Here is an 18,221-nt window from a genome sequence, read left to right as displayed (position 1 = left end):
ACAGAAACAACAAATATAATTGGATCTTTAAAGAATTCAGATATCAGAATTATGAGATATAAAATATAAAATAAGTATTTAATTTGTTTCAATACATTAAAAATGGTATCAAAATGTATGATTAAGAAACAAGATTATTAAATATAACCAGGCAGATTTGAAAAAGAACCCTACTAGAAATTCTAATTATGAAAATATAATAATTTGAAGTAGAAACACAAGGAATGCAATAAATAGATTAGATGCAACTGAATAATGAATTAATGAAGTGGATTGTAGATGTAAGGAAATTACTTAGAACACATTTCAGAGAACCAAAGAAATAGAAAATGTGAAACAGAGTTGAATTAGAAATAGCTCTCCATGGGAGAACAAAGGGAGATATTTCTAATTAAACCTATGAAAGGAGAGAAGAGACAGAATGGGGAAAATGTTTGTAGAGATGTGGCTGATAATTTTACAGAAGCAATGAAGGACTCAAATCCTCAGATTCAGGAAACCCAATAAATTCTAGATAGAATAAATAAAAAGAAATTCTGTAGAACATGAAACCTAAAGAGATCTTAAAAATAACCAGAGATAAAGGCAGATTGTCTTCAAAGGAACAATAGTTAGGCTGAGAACTCACTTCTTGAAAGCAACAATGAAAATCAGAAGGCAATGGAATAATGTCTGCTAAGTGCTGGGGAAAATTATTGTCAATCTAGAATTGGTGAGATATATATCTTCAGATGAACAAAAACAGGGAGTGTATAATCAGCAGATCCTCAGTAAAGGAACTGCTAGAGAATTAATTTCAGGAGAAAGAATATAATCCCAAGAGAAAAGACAGAGATGAAAGAAGAAGTGGCAGGAAAAGAACCCTCAACAACAATTATAAACATATGAGTAAATCCAAATAAATCTTGAAAATATTACTGTATAAAACAAAATTAACTACTAATTTGTGTGTTAATGAAAAAACAAGGTAGAACTAAAATGTTGTACAAAAATAGCATTTAGGTCAGGAAGGATGTGATCAGAGTTAAAGTATTCTAAGATCCTTATATTGTTTGAAAGAGGGTAACATTATTGATTGGCTTTAGACTCGTTAAGGATGCCTGTTAAAAATTACTAAAATAATAGAAATATAGTGTCTAACCTGCAAATAACTAAAGGGAAAAACAATGGAATTTAAAAAATCATTAAATCAATAGATAGCAAGAAAGGTAATAGGGAAAGTGGTAAAAATAGAAAGCACTAAATAATATGATGGAGTTAAATTCAAATATATCAATGATCTCAGTAAATGTAAGTAGGTAAATCTATCCAGGTAAAGACACAAAAAATTATCAGGTTAAATTTAAAAAATGTCAGCAATATGACATTTAAACGAGATGCATCTAAAGCATTAGAATATGAGAAAGATAAAAATAAAAGGATGAGGCTTCCCTGGTGGTGCAGTGGTTGAGAGTCCGCTTGGCGATGCAAGGGACACGGGTTCGTGCCCCAGTCCGGGAAGATCCCACATGCCGTGGAGCGACTGGGCCTGTGAGCCATGGCTGCTGAGCCTGCGCGTCTGGAGGCTGTGCTCTGCAACGGGAGAGGCCACAACAGTGAGAGGCCCGTGTATCGCAAAAAAAATAATAAAATAAAATAAAATAAAAGGATGAGAAAAATATAAGGTGCAAATAGTAACTGAAGAAAGCATGTATCACTGTCTTAATATAAGATTTTAAGATCAAAGTCATTATTAGCAATAAAGAAGATCAGTATGTATGGAAAAGAGTTCACTTCACAAAAATATCTATCAGTTCTAAATTTGTATGCCCCTAATGAGATAGCTTAAAAGAGACATTTATAAATTCATTATTAGAGTGGGAGATTTTAAACATGATCCTCCAGTATAAAATATAATCAGACAGATAATAAGAATACAGATGATTCAAATAATTTATATAACTTGTTTTATCTAATGACATATTTAGAATACTTAACATCTGGAAATACATATTATTTTGGCACACTTATGAAACATTAATACAAATTCACCACATACTAGGTTATGAAAGTAAGCCTCAATAAATTTCAAACAATCTTTAATATATATCTGACTAAATGCAATTAAGCTAGAATCTAGTAACAAAAAGCAAACTAAAAACAAACACTGTATTTGGAAATGTAAAAATAAGCCATGGATGAGAAGAAATCATAATGGAAATTAGAAAATGGTAAAAATTAATGATAATAAAATAACATCTATTAAAACTTGTGGGATATTATAAAAATGGCAGATATTTAGAGAAAATTTATAGCTTTAAGTACTTATATGTAAGATGTCAGAAGAAAGACAGTGAGATAAACCCAAGGAAAGTAGAAGGCAGGAAATAATAAAGACGAAAGCAAAAGTCAATGAAATTAAAAGATACAATAGAAAGGATCAATAAAGTCAAAAGTTGGTTCTTTGGAAAGACTAATTAAATGGACACACTTCTGGAATGACTGATGTATTAGTTTCTTATGGCCACTGTACAAATGACCGCAAACAGTAGCTTCAAACAGCACAAATATATTATCTTACAGCCTGTAAGAAGTCCCACAGAGTTTTCACTGAGCTAAAATCAAGGTGTTAGTAGGGTTACATTCATTTCAGAGGCTCTAGGAAAGAATACATTTATTTTCTTGTCTTTTCCAGCTTCTGGAAGCTGCCTGCTTTCCTTGGCTTGTGGCTTCCTTCCATCTTCAAAGCCTGTTGAGTTTTTCTCCCATCTGACACATGTATGATTACATTATGCCCACCCAGATAATCCAGGATAATTTCCTTATTTTAAGAACAGTTCATTAGCAACTTGAATTCCATCTTTTGCCTTAATTCCTCTTTGCCATATAATATAACATATTCACAGGTTCTGGGAATTAGGATACGGACATCTTAGGGAGGCCATTATTCTGCCTACTAATACTGAATAATCAAAAGAGAGAAGGCACAAGTAACAAATGTTAGGAATGAAAAAGGGACATAGAAATTTAAAATATAATGAGATTATTATGAATAACTTTAAGTCAATAAAGTTAAAATATAAAGACACATTTCTAGAAAAATATAACTTACCAAAACTTACTTGGGAAGAAATGGAAAACCCAAGAATCATACAGCAATAAAGAAAATTGAACCAGTGGTTTAATTTTCCTGAAAAAGCACTAGGTTCAGATGGTTTTATATGCAAGTTCTGTCAAACTTTCAAGAAATGGATTGAACAGATAAATGCAATTTAATTTTTATTTTATTTATTTATTTTAACATCTTTATTGGAGTATAATTGCTTTACATTGTTGTGTTAGCTTTTGCTGTATAACAAAGTGAATCAGCTATACGTATATATATATCGCCATATCCCCTCCCTCTTGCATCTCCCTCCCACTGTCCCTATCCCACCCCTCTAGGTGGTCACAAAGCACCGAGCTGATCTCCCCGTGCAATGCATAAATGCAATTTTATAATAAACCTTTTTAGAAAATAGAAAAAGGGGAACATTTTCCAATTTATTTTTAAGGCTAGTATATCTTAGTATCCAAACCCAACAAAGACAAAAAGGAAAACTTTACAGGCCAATCTCATTTATAAATATAGGTAAAAAACATTTAAACAAAACATTAAGAATCTGATGGCAGCAATGTATAAAAATGATCAAATTAGATTTATTCCTGGAATGCAAGATTGAGTTAGCATTAGAAAATCTACTAATGTAATTCACTGTATTAACTGATTAAAGAAGAAAGACTATATAATCATCTCAATAGTTGTTGAAAGAGTGTTCAATTATATTCAACAGCCGTTATAATTAAAAACTCTTAGCAAACTAGGAATAGAAGAGACCTTCCTTAAAGTGAAACGGGATATCTAAAAATGATTATACATCACTCTCAGCGTTGAACATCATAAGCATGCAGAAGCAAGCAAGGATGTCTGCTCTCAACACCTCTATTTATCATGGTGCTGGAAGTCCTAGTCAGTGCATTAAGACAAGCAAAAGAAATAAAAGGTATAAGAATTGAAAAGCAAGATATAAAGGTGTCATTATCTGCAGTCAACATGCATATCTGCATAGAAAACTCAAAAGATTTATAGGAAAAATTAAAATTAATAAGGAAGTTTACAAGTGGTAAAAAATAAAATTGATATCCAAGAGTCAACTGTATTTCCATGTACTACTAATAAACAGAAAAGATATTTCTTGAAAGATACTATTGGCAATAGCAACAAAAAATAAGGTAGCCAGGAGGAAATCTAACAAAAGATATATGGGACCATAATGGTGAAAATTTGGAAGCTTTATTAAAAGATATCAAAGAATACCTATATAAATAGAGAGAAAAAAAGGAAGAAAAGAGTGATAGGAGAAACTCAGTAGCATATCTTTTTTCTCCAACTGATTTTGAGATTCAAGTCAGAATCACAACTGGGTTCTTCACTGAACTTAGTAAGCTGATTCTAAAATGTATTGGAAAGAGCAAAGGGTCAAGAATCGCTAAGATGTTCCTAAAGAAAATGAACAAGGTGAGGGGATTTTTCCTGTCAGATATAAGAGCTTTACAGAGCAAAAGTAATTAAGTCAGTAAGATATCTTTGCCAAGATAGAAAAATGGACTGATGGAACAAAATTGAGAACCCGGAAACACAGTCATACATACATGGATGCTTTGATAGATTATAGAGATGTCATTACAGATAGTGGGGACTACTTAATAATTGGTAGTACAATTGATTATCACATGTGGGAGAAATTAATCTGGTTTCCTACTTCATACTGTACACAGTATCAGATAGATTAAGAACTTAAACATAAAAGGCAACACTTCAAAACTTTTAGAAGACCATGTGGGTGAAGATCTTTTTAAAGGAGAAGGATTCTTTTTTTATATAAATTTATTTACTTATTTATTTTATTTTTGGCTACGTTGGGTCTTCGTTGCTTCGCGCGGGTTTTTCTCTAGTTGTGGCGAGTGGGGGATACTCTTTGTTGTGGTGTGCAGACTTCTTACCTCAGTGGCTTCTGTAGTTGCAGAGCACGGGCTCTAGATGTGCGGGCTTCTGTAGTTGTGGCACGCAGGCTCAGTAGCTGTGGCTCATGGGCTCTAGAGTGCAGGCTCAATAGTTGTGGCGCATGGGCTTAGCTCCTCTGCGGCATGTGGGATCTTCCCGGACCAGGGCTTGAACCCATCTCCCCTGCATTAGCAGGCGATTCCTAACCACTGTGCCACCAGGGAAGTCCAGGAGAAGGATTTCTTAAACAAGACACTAAGCACAAATTGTAAAGAAAATGATTGATAAATTCAATACATTCAAGTTAAGAGCTTCCTTTAACTAAAAGATCATAAAGAAAATGAATGGACAAGGTACAAACTGTGAGAAGATATCTTAATAAAAAATGTAAAGAACTTCTTAAAATTTTTAAAAGGAAAGTTAAAAACTCCTAAACATTAATAAGAAAAAGACAAACAACCTACCAGAAAAATGGAAAAATAGAAAAAGTAGGGAAGACCAGGAAAATACACTTTTAAACCATGATGAGGTTCTATTTAACATTCACTGAATTGTCAAAACTTGAAAAGTGCTGGCCAAGATATGCATCAATGGGAAACCTTTATACACTGCAGATGGGAGATTAAATTGGTCCAACTGCTTTGTACAATGATTTGGCATTTTCTAGTAAAATCAAAGGTGTGCATACTGAATACCCAGCAATTTCATTCAATATGTATGCTAGAGAAACTTCTGTATTTGTGTACCAGGAGACATGTTCATGAATATTCATAGTAGCGCTATTTTAAAATAAGCTTTATTGAGATATAATTTATATATAATAAAATGCTGCCATTTTTAAGTACAAAGTTTGAGGTTTGACAAATGTTTACAGCAATGTAACTATCAACAAAATCAAGATATACAACTTTCCAATACCTCCAAAATGTCCCTCTTTCTCCTTTGCAGAAGAACCCTTCTCCCACTATCAATATAGTTTTCCACTTTCTAGAACTTCATATGAATGGAATCACATTAGTATATAGTCACTTGTGTTTGGCTTCTTTCCTTTGGGATAATGCATTTGAGATTCATCCGTGTTGTTGTTTGTATCAGCATTTTCTTCCTTTTTGTTGCTGAGTAGTATTTCATTCTATGGATATGTCAGGAATTGTTTATATATTCACTAGTTGTTGGACTTTTGGATTGTTTCCAGTTCTTAGCTATTATAAATTTTACAGGTGCCATGAAAATTCATGTACAGGTATTTGTGTGGACATATGTTTTTATTTCTCTTTTGTAAACTCCTAGGAGTAGAATTGTTGGGTCACGTGCTAAGTATATGTTTAACTTAAAGAAAATAAAAATGTTTTCCAAAGTGGTTGTACTATTTTACATTCCTACCAACAATGTATGAGAGTTATGGTACACAGCAATATTATCCAGAACAGCAAAAATAGAAACAACCTAAATGCTCACTGTCAGAAGAATAGATACATAAATTGTAGTATATTCATTCAAAACGTACCACAAATAATTAACTACATCCATGTGTAGCAACACGACTAAAACATATTCTGCAAAAAAATCAAGTCATAGATGAATACCTACAATATAGTCCATATATATGTATACAGTATGCTAATGCAACAAAATTCAATGTGGTGCTTAACCTCTGTGAAAGAAGGAGTATGTAGGGGCAGGGAGGGATAGGGTGCTTCAGAGATGTTGCTAATATTCTATTTCTTAACCTGTGTGATAGATACATGAGTGTTCGTTTATTTTTATTATTCTTTAACTGGAACAATGCATTTTATATAGGATTGTATATGATATATGTTTACAATAAAGTTAAAAAAGAAAATAAAGACAGTTTAACCTTACTCTTTGCTTTTCTTTAAAAAGAAAAAATCATTGACTTGGGCATTTGTCCTATACTGTAACTTACTTTCCTAATTCTAGTTAGTATTCTATATCCTGCAATCTTGAAAGATTGCAGTCTTAGTACTGGAGTAATTCTGGAATGCATTTCTATCTCTGGGAGTGAGAATTTAGATGTCTGACTCTCAGTAATATTAATGGCAGTAGTTAAATTCATATATCCTTGTTTATGAAGATGAGAATACAGCCCACCTGATAACAAAAATGATTGAGTAGAATTCATTTATTTCTTAAAATTATACTGGGGAAGGATATGTCCTGTATTTCTTTCTTTCCTAATTGAATTATTTAAAACTAAGATTTAAAAACCATCATAAAATGACCTCATAGCCAAATACAATGGATATATCTCAACAATTCTAGAAAGCCAAGTTTGTCACTTATTGGATAAGAAGACTTTAATACTGACAGTAAACATTTCTCTATGACAGTAAAAATTTCTCTATCTCCCTTCTAGGTCATAACATAAGAATATAAATTCAAGAAGTTGAAAATTTCATAAGATGAAAAATGCCAGTGAGGAAAATGGAAAGATGGCAAGAAATAATTTTTTCATGTGTTTAGTAATACAAAAAATCTACAGATTATAAATTTCTATCAAATGATACATTCCTATCTTCTTTTTGAGACATTATTATTGAAGACAATTTTTTAAAAAATAGTTTTAATTTGATTACAACTTTGTTTACAAATATATTGAGACATTACAAAATTGTGTATTTGACTAAAATACAATCTCTACCTCCCAAAACTTTTATAGCAATTCAAGTATGAAATGTGTTTATAGCTGGAAATTACATGTGAATTATTACAGAAGCAATTTCAAATGTAGAGGGCTGGTAAATGAACCTTTAATTTGTTAAGTAATAAAAATATCATCAGTAACGAAACAATTATGAAATTACTATCAAAGTACAAATTCAACAAGTAAAAAATGTGCTTTAATATAAATCAATAGCTTGATTTTCTTTTACGTTTGAATCAAGATGTATGACTAGGAGTAATCATTCTTAAAAATGAAGAAATTCTTTCATTGTGCTCCACATTATTTAGAAAATTTTAAAAATATATTTTGCCCCATGTGATTATGAGAAATGGTAAAGAAAGCCACATAAATGTGGAACTGAGCGTGTCAGCTATTTTCTCATGCTAGTAAATGACTGTCAAATTGAGAATATCTGAAAGAGAGGTTACCTATTGCTTAGTTTATCATTACTGCTACATAGGGATTCCCAATTTTCATATAGTGAGTTTTAATTACTCATGTGGATTAAATCTTACATAATCTCATCTTAAATAAAGGATGAATTTTAAATTTTTACTTTGGAATATGGGTTTGCATTTTAATAATATACATTTGAACAATTTTCAAAAATATTTTCATATATATCACTTGATGCTACTATAACCCCACAAGGTTAGCAGGATCTTGTTATTATCTCTATTTTGCTAATGAGAAAATGAGACTTGTGGAGAAAAAGTAAATTATTCAGGTATCTTGGCTAATAACAGCTTTAGCACTAAAGTCTTTGTCTTTTGCTTTGAACTCAGTCTTCCTTCTATTATGCCATTATTTCCAAATCTGATACTTGTCTTCACACCAAAATAAAAATTATGATGTTATCCTATTAAATTTCAAGTAGGTTGAATAATTGTCACCCAAATATATCAGGTGTTAATCCCTGGGAACCTATAAATGTTACCTTATAGGGAAAAAGGGTCTCTATACATGTGATTAAGTTAAGAATCTTGAGATGGGGAGATTATCCTGAGCCTTATCCCAGTGGAACCTAAATCTAATCACAAGTGTCCTTATAAGAGAGAGGCAGAGGGAGATTTGACACAGACAGAAGAGTAGAAGATGGAGATACAGAGGAGAAAGTAATGTGACCATGGAAGCAGAGATTGGAGTGATGTGGTCACAAGCCAAGGAATGCCAACAGTCCCCCAAATTTGGAAGAGGTGCAATGTCTTCAGAGGGAGTGTGGTCTTGGGAATGCTTCGATTTCAGACCAGTAACACTGGCATTGAACTTCTGGCCTTCAGGACTGTAAAAGAATAAATTTCTCTTGTTTTAAGCCACCAAGATTGTAGTAGTTTGTTACAGCAGCCCTCAGAAACTAATACAGAGATACTGTTCAAGTTTTCCATTCCCTGTTCAACTCCATGCAATTCACTTGAACCTCTATTTGGGAACAGATGGATTCAGAGGAAACTAAGGTTTGTCCATTAAAATTTTCCTAGAAAAGAGAATGGTTACAATGCTAGGGTTTCAAAGAACTTCTCAGCAGGACTTCTCTTCTCTGAAAATTAATAGGGAATGTTGACAAATTTTTAAAAAAATATTTAAATGGACTAGATATTGTTAATTCACGTGAAAACAAAGTCTTGTCAGTGATAAACTGAAATGTACTGAATCTGCCTAAGAAAAACTGGGAGCTTATTGTGTATTCATTTGAATGCCAAAAACTCAAAATTTTACAGTAAAGAAAGTTGTTTTTTGTTTTGTTTTGTTTTTTCCTTTATAGGAAACACGTTGGAGCTATCATGCCTGGAAGTATGTTTACAACGTAATTTCACCTATTCATTCTCCTCTTTAAATTTTTCTTTCGTGACTTTTCTGCAACCAATAAAAGAAACTCAGACTATTATGGGAATCTTTCTAAATCACTCCAGTTTTCAAAACTTCACCAGGATTTGCCAAGACATCACAAGTGAATTTAAAATGTGCTCCTCATGTTTGGCTTGTGAGTCCAAAGGAAACATGGATTTTATTTCTCAGGAACAAACATCAAAAGGTAAATGCAAAAGAAAAGTGAGAATTAAAATTATCAAGGATAAATAACCTCATTCTGTTAAAAAAGTATTAATAATACATCCCAATGTTAAGTCTAGTGGCCCTGGAACACCCAGCCGTGTGGTGCTTAATGAGTGACTTACAGGCTTTGAGATAGGATAATAACTTGTTCTTGGTTTACTTTATCAAAATATCTATGCTTAAAATACATCAAAATGCCACTAATCCATGTACATTTAATGGTTAAAGTATTATTTAGCAAGCTCTCTTCAAAAGTACTGAAAAAATTCTAAGTAAACTTGCAGGTTCTCATATAAAATCACACTTTGATTCCCCAAGGAGTCATTGAATCCTTGATACATCCTTATAAATAAAAAAAATTTGGATATAGACATGCACACATAGGGAGAATGCCATGTGAAGATGAAAGCAGAGATCAGGGTGATGCTTCTATAAGACAAGGAACACTAAAGACTGCCAGCAAACCACCAGAAGCTAGAAGGGAAGCATGGGAGACATTGTTCCTCACAGCCCTCAGAAGGAAGGAACCTTGTCAACACCTTAATCTTGAAAGTGTAGCCTCCAGAACTGTGAGACAATAAATTTCTGTTGTTTAAGCCACCCATTTTGTGGTACTTTGTTATGACAACCCTAGCAAACTAGTATAATGTGGGATGGGAAATATTGTTGTGGCCATTTTGGAAAATAAAATCTGTCCCACAGGTCATCAGGAGAATGTTTGCTTTTTCTTTGAGATGCTCCAATTTTATTTCAAACTCACCTAGTTTTCACTCTCTTAAAAAATGTAAGCACTGTAATTGTTATTTTTAGTGCTGGTACTTCTTGTTTCTACTCTTTTTTGTTGTATAGGAAGGAGGGGATTTAGTTTTGAGTTGTATGTGTTTTCTTACCATGTACTACTATTTTTTGTGAATAACATTTTCTTAATCTCTTTCTAGTTCTTATCATGAGAGGATCAACGGAAGTGAAGGCAAATGATTTTCATTCACCTTGTCAACATTTTAACTTCACTGTAACTCCTGTGGTTGACCACTTGGAGCAATGTAACATTACCTGTAATCTAAAAACACACACTAGAAGGTCAGCAATCGATGAGGAAGATCCAACCAAGGAAACAGATATAAACCATACTTGTAGAATTATGGAACACCCGACTAATTGTATAAATATTTCTTTGCACCTAGAAATGGATGTAAAATGTAAGTTTTTAAGGAAATTGGAGGGAAAAGGAGAATGGAATATAGACACAAAGTTAAGTAAGGACTATCACATTAACTGCATTGAAAGTTGAATAGTTGAAGAATTTTATTGATGAAATAGCAACACTGGAAAGAACGTTCGTCCTTTATCTGTTTATTTTTTCTTTCAAAATGTGCTTTTTGTGGAACCCAGCTGTACTCAGAGGTGAAGGAGATGTCTATGGGTTGTGATCTGAGGGGCATTAGAAAGACCCTCTGCCCCAGAATAACTTCTGGGAATGCCTATTAGCTGTGCTTGAGGTAACACTATCACATTTGTGTATTCAAGGATGATATTTCTTTTTAAATGTAAATATACATATACATTGTGATGTGCTATTAAATTTTGAATTGATTTAACATGTCCTCTCTTAGAGCTGAGAAACAGACCTGAATTAAAGGGATTTTTGATATATTGCTGTGAAGTTAGGTGGGGTACAGATTAAGCATTTTGAGGCACTGGATGACTCTGAGGGAAAGGTAGGAGTCTGAAATATAAAACTTACATATATCTTAATTCTGCTTAAGGTTGATTAACACTCTAGTCACCCTATTCTAAATTAACACAGTTGATCCTCACTACTAAGCAGGGTACCCTCACTTGACCCATATACTCTACTCTTGAAGAGCATTTTATGATATAACCATTTAATGAGTGCCTGCTGTATGCCAATCAGTGTGCCAGGCACTGGAGACACAGAGATAGATGTATGTAAAACAATGGAGTCAGTGCAATCAGTGGGACAGGTGCTAGGGCAGAGTAACTTGCTGTGTTTTCTGAGGTTCCAGACATAGGGAAGCCTTTCAGATTGCCTTAGAATGAGTTTCTAAAGCTTTAATTCTATTAGAGGTAATTATTTTAAAATGTTATATTTATTTTAAAGCAAATGCAAATATATAATATGCATGCATTTTTAAAGTGAAATATAAGACTTCAAATAAATTTCTCCTGTGAGTTAGTTTGCCCAAGGCCCTACAGTCTCTGCAGTTAGGGGGGTATTTCAAGGTGTGTGTATGTGTAGGGGGTATGGGAGAGGATCTGAGAAGCTGAACAGAGGGGTTAATTCCCTCTGGCTCAGGAATGAGGTTGGAGGTTTTGAAAAGACCACATAGAGAAGGAGACGATGATGAAATCTGAAAGATAAAGAGGTTTGGATTATAGATATTTAAAACTTATTTTTGTTTCAATGTCCATTTATGTATCTATCTAATTGCTTTTTATGTTTTCTAAAACATGAAGGAAAAATAAGCATTACCATATTCCTTATTTTGAGAATTAATTTTTGTGTTAATGGAAAAAATCATAAATGCCAAAGTGAAGTAGTAATTGACAGCTTTTATGGGTCCATAAATCAGAAAGATAACAGAAGTGTACAAATATGTAGTCTTTTTTAACCTAATTTTTATTGGAGTATGGTTGCTTTATAATGTTGTGCTAGTTTCTGCTGTACAGCAAAGTGAATCAGCTATACATGTACACATATCCCCTCTTTTTTGGATTTCCTTCCCATTTACGTTACCACAGAGTACTGAGTAGAGTTCCCTGTGCTATACAGTAGGTTCTAATTAGTTATCTATTTTATACATAGTAGTGCAAATATATAGTCTTATATTTGGGGAAAAGTATACCTATTTTGCCATGTGTAGAAGATTAAAAATTTATTCATATTTTACTCTGCTGTCCAAAGACTAATTTGATCTCCCTTAAAAGTCCTATCTACTGGAGAGCGGCGGAGGGGGACTAAATTTAGTCCAGTCTGGTAAATTTACTCAGAAAAAATAATTTAATCTACCTCTTTAGATTTTTTTCAGACTCCTGTCCATTTCCCCTTGTTCCTCTCCAAGACGGCTACAGGGACAGGGAGTAGGGGGACAGCATAGGATGTAGGGAGATACGTTCATCTGTGTTCTCACTGGTGCTTTGGTGGGTGTTCTGGCTGGCTTGGCCCGAGCTGTGTACATTCTGCTATTGTAATATAAAGTTGGTGAATGCATGGTCCTTTTTTCATAGCTTGATCAGTGCCCCATGATACCTTGGTATTGGGTCCACCTTGACTCTTGCTGGCACTGCACATTCTCTATGCCAGTTAACTGCATGCTTTTATTTTGCTGAGTGAGGTATGCAAGTCTAAATAGTATGGAATGATGTTAGGAAGGCCGAGTGCTGCCATTCCAGTCAAACTCTACCTTCTCCATTCAGTGTCTTCTCTAAATAAATGTTCACTGCCTATTTAATGTACATCTGCTTATGGAGTGGGGGACCTGTAAAAGGGGTACCCAGATCATGAGCCCCCAAACAGCAGTCATCTAAGGGTATTCAGAAGTTATATATCCTGCTAAGTTGAATAAGTACTAGCTGTGTTTTGCATACCAGGAAGAGAGTACATAGGGTGGCTTAGAAAGTCAGTAGACAATTGTGTTTTGGACACAATGAAGTCAACCTCCTTTAAGTCACTGATTCCTGGGTCTGCTGGCCAGTGTGTGTTTATGGGACGAAAGAATATCGTGCTCAGCTATTGCTGATGGTGACTCTACTTCCATATTGCCTCACTGTCATTTGAATGAGCGATTTTTTACCTGTATCCTTATTAAATTCAGGCGAGAGTAACTGTATGTTTAACTAATGCATGCACTTGATCTGATCATTGCCATGCGAGCCCCTGTGGAAAGAACGTATGACTAATCATCTACCCTGGTTTCTTATATGCCTCAATCCAACCTCTTTCTTTGCCTTTCCCTTTCTTCCCCATCCTCATCTTACACACTGTATCTTTGTTGATTTGAGGACACAGTTTTTGGCTGCTTGGTCCAGGGCCAAATTGTTAATCACAAATGGCTCTGATTCTGGCACTCTGCTTGTTGTGGTCTTAACCTAGTGATAGCAATGATAGCAAAACTAACATCAATATAACTTGGAAGTGAAATTAATCCTAGAATTATGAAACTAAATGGATCCCTCGAAACCACTTGGTCATGTTTCTTCATTTAACACGTTAGGAAAGAACTCAGGAAAGCAAGTGACCTTGTTACAGTGATGGTTATATATTCAACTTTTCAGTTATGGGCAGAATATATAGTAGAAGCCAGCTACATCACCATGTTGCCTCTTATCTCCTGCATCATTTTACCGTATTTTTATAGTACATTTTTTTTTTGCAGATTTTATTTGTTCCATGAAGATCACTTGGTATGTTCTGGTTCTATTAGTTTTTATATTTTTGCTCATCTTCATTATCCACAAAATACTTGAAGCCCACAGGAGAGTGCAGAAGTGGCAGGGTAAGTATTGAAAAATAAATCCATCTTTTGGGAGAATTCATCTAGTATCAAGGTACTCCTAATCTTATCTGTAGGCTCAATTTCTTTTTCTAGTTCAATTTACCACTAACTGAGCACCTACTGTGTGTAAGTGGTGATTCTAGGTAACCCAAGGAACATAAGCATAAGTAAGACATAGTGCCAGCACTCAGGGATTTTCATGTATCTTTCTCCAGCCCAGACAAGTGAATAGAAGGGGAAGAAAGGCTGCGTGAACTGGAAGGAGTTGGTGGACTGGAGGTTGAGCAGAGCTTGGTGGAAGTGAAGGCAGAAGAGGGGTAGAAGAATAGGAGTGGTGATAAAGAATTTCGGAGTTGGAGTTCTTGAGCTCTAGGCTCTAGGTGATGAGCAGGAGTCAATCTTTAATAAGTGTGGGGGGACAGTAGATTTTTGACTGTGAAGCACTAAAATGTGTAGTTGGAAATCAGGAAGTAGGGATGATATTAAAAAAGAATTAACTAGCATAACACGGGCATCCACCTATCAGAATGGACATTGACTGTCAACTACTATCGTGGTCTTATGGTGTGTACCCATGTATATACTGGCCCTACTGGTGTGTGAGCATGTATACATGACCCTTCTGGTGTGCACCCATGCACATACTGGCTGAATATCAGACCTGATGGACAGTTTATAATATGAGTAGTTGGTCTCTTAAAGACAGGATAAAATGTGTCATTATAAGACTAGGCTTTGGGGCTTCCCTGGTGGCGCAGTGGTTGAGAGTCCGCCTGCCGAAGCAGGGGACACAGGTTCGTGCCCCGGTCCGGGAAGATCCCACATGCCGTGGAGCGGCTGGGCCTGTGAGCCATGGTCGCTGAGCCTGTGCGTCTGGAGCCTGTGCTCCACAACAGGAGAGGCCACAACAGTGAGAGGCCCGCATACCGCAAAAAAACAAGCAAAAAAAAAACAACAAAAAAACTAGGCTTTGGAGTCAGGTGGATTTAGGTTAGAATCCTAGTGCTACCACTTACTAGTTATGTGACTTTGTGCAAGTTACTTGCCATATTTGAGTGTCCCTTCCCTCCTCTGTAAAACAAGAATAATCACCATTCCCACTGGGCTGAGGTGAGGATTGAACTAAAGAGATTACATAAGAAGTGTAACAAAGTGCCCTGAGCCTAGTAGTTCTCAATAAAGGATAGTAGCATTGTGCTGGTGTAGTATTTCCCAAGGCTCTTGTGTTCTTTACCAGGCAAGGCTGTGTTAGTCCTTTCAGTAGGCAGAAAGAGTGGTTGCCTGTAGGGCTGAGTGAAAGTTTCATTAACTTTTTTGGCTAAGTGTTTGTTGGAGATATTTCTGAGAGCAGTTTCATATCAAGTCTTGTCATTGGTACCTTAGTATATACAGTCCTAAATGCATTGGTTAATAACATCATCAGTATTGTATATTTGTAGAATAAACATTTTCAGAACATTTTCATGAGATTTTTACTAGATTCTCAAGTTTATAAACAGGGTTTATAAACAAAGTTTATTTATTTATAAACAAAGTTTATAAACAGGGTATGTGTTATTCCTTTCATTTTTTATATATGAAAAAAACCCTGAGCCTCAGAGAGATTAAGTGTTTTGTCCAAAGTAATACAGCTAATAAAATGACAGAATTAAGACCCAGGGTCTTTCTAGTTTTGAAAATTATATTATTTTAAATAAATGTGTGTCATTTGCAATTAGTGCATAGTTTTGAGTTTCTTGATCTGTTTTTCTATAAATGATTACATATTAGGAAAGAGAGAACAGAAGCCAGATAGAAAAAAATGCCTAGAAAGAGACCAATAGTGGGGCGTGACATTAAGTTTTTATGAACATCTACCTAAATGACAGGCTTACTGGCTTTCAAAAGCTGCCTTGCAAATTGAAGCATATGAAGTAGTGAAAAATACCACGCCATTTATGACATTAAATATTATTAAATATTAAATATACATCAAATATTCTGTATATATCTATTGTATGTAATAATGTAAATAATATTCTGCATTTAAGAAGAGATGCATAATGGCATTTATGGCAGTGGAGAAGCCACTGGTTTTAGAAAGTACCTATTTGTTAATGGAAAATAACTTAATAAGAAAAGGCTGTTAATGTCTTGTTACTCCAGGCTCTGCTGTGAATGGCCCATTTTCTTTGGTAATCCTTGGAACCAACATGGGGAATATATATTAAGAATGTGCTTGCTTAGCATCTAAATATTTAATTTCTTTTCTTGGAATAGGTCATAAATACAAACCTACATCTGTCCTCTTAAGAGGAAGTGATTCTGAGAAACTGCGAACATTGAACGTGCAGGTCATTTCAGGTGAGTTCTGCGACATGCAGAGTACCACTTATGAAATTCCAACACTTCACCACTCACTATTGAGTAAACATAAGATCGAGTGATCTGAGCTCATTTAAATTAGTCTTGTAGCTAGAAGAAAGGAGCTGTGAGCAAATGAAATCTAGTTTAATATGTCTTATTATCAGGCGACAGTTATGATCAAAACTACCTCCTTAAATAATGGAAAGTTGGTTTAATTGGCAAGAAGAAATTCATGTGAGTAGGCAGAGGAGAGAAAGCAATAAGGAATAAGCCTCAGGTTTATTTTTAAATGAGACAAGATACCATTATTCCTCGGAATTGCAAGAAGTAACTGCAGAGTGGGCGTGGCTTTTGCTGGAGCCTTCGCTTAGCAGAGGGTGTCATTGTACAAAGAGAACGTCTAATAGCCCCAATTAAAAAGTCCCCTGTCCTCTCCTGAGAACTAGAAATGGAATAAGGGAATCCTAATTAGAGCAGCTAAGGGGGCTGTGAGCACAGATGCTGTGGTTCGATCTCGTTCTTCTAATTGTGAAATCTTCTGAATTCAAGTTGTCAAACCGCATTAAAAAGAAAGAGAGAGAATGCAATGTGGGCAAAGGCCTCTTTTTCATCAGGGAGAAATAATGTCCTTGACTCTTTGAAAACCCCAGAATTATGACTAATGTTACCACAGCTCCTTGCACACAGCCAGGGAGCGGGCGCCTTCGTACTCTGTGACAAGTTAGATAAGGAGCTTCAAGTCTGGTATGTAAACGGTTTTCAAAAATGTAAGGAAACCGAACAAATCCCGAGCGCCCACCATAGCTGCATCTGTAACCACGTGGAGATTTGCACAGCATTTCACTAGGAACTGTGCTGAGACTTTCCTTAGTTATTTAAACTAGGAGGTACTCACACCCCTAGCGTGAGGAAAAATTGGGTTGGGTGCACCTAAAGAGCTCAATTAAAAAAAAATTAGACTTTCTAGTCTCATAATTAGCAGTAAAATTATTAACCTATGGCTAGTAATAAGCATTAGCTAAGTAGTCATTTGACACCAGCTAAATGTGAAGAAAGTTGATGAAAATTTTGTGGGGTCAGTGACAATCTTGTTTGATGAATGACATAAATATCATAGGGCGGTTTCAAATGGCAAAATTAACTTTTATGGGGAGAAAATTGCATTTACTCTGTTCTCCCCTCTTATCAGTACTCTGACGTTCATGTACCAGGCGTGTTTTAACCTGGTGCTGCTGGGCTTTTGGTTGCCTTAGGAATTCTGGTACTTTCTCTTTTTAAGTCATAATTTTGAGCATCACAGCCTCGTCTCAGAAAAGGTCAGCAGTTCCCATCAACCAATATAATCGGGGGAATCGCAAATTTAAAGTACTAGCTAACCACAAGACTAACCTCACAGGTTCTATTTATGAGCCTGTGATTTTCATTCACCAGAGGAATCTGTCTCGGCCATCCTTTCCCTTTAATGGCTCTCACAAAAAAATCCTCTGGCTTTATTACCAGGCATATAATATTAATGTTTAGAGCAGGCCAAGGGGTGATGGCCTTTTTTAAAACCAAGAGGCCTTTTGAAGCTTAGCATCTTAAAGAGGGGTAGAAG

At 35.0% G+C, this 18,221-nt stretch overlaps 1 protein-coding gene across 1 annotated transcript in view; it reads left to right on the top strand.

The window, feature by feature from the left end:
* TMEM156 (transmembrane protein 156) overlaps positions 1–18,221 on the top strand; it is a 51,051-nt gene that overhangs the window by 13,611 nt on the left and 19,219 nt on the right. Inside the window, exons 2-5 of the mRNA XM_067735735.1 lie at positions 9,472–9,741; positions 10,700–10,960; positions 14,159–14,278; positions 16,538–16,621. Of these exons, the coding sequence (XP_067591836.1) occupies positions 9,472–9,741; positions 10,700–10,960; positions 14,159–14,278; positions 16,538–16,621 (735 nt within the window). The remainder of the gene's footprint in view (positions 1–9,471; positions 9,742–10,699; positions 10,961–14,158; positions 14,279–16,537; positions 16,622–18,221) is intronic.

This window comes from Pseudorca crassidens, chromosome 4, assembly GCF_039906515.1.
Source record: "Pseudorca crassidens isolate mPseCra1 chromosome 4, mPseCra1.hap1, whole genome shotgun sequence".
NCBI classification, from domain to species: domain Eukaryota; kingdom Metazoa; phylum Chordata; class Mammalia; order Artiodactyla; family Delphinidae; genus Pseudorca; species Pseudorca crassidens.
The sequence above is the reverse complement of the archived record's forward strand: the minus strand, read 5'-3'. Positions and strand labels throughout refer to the sequence as shown.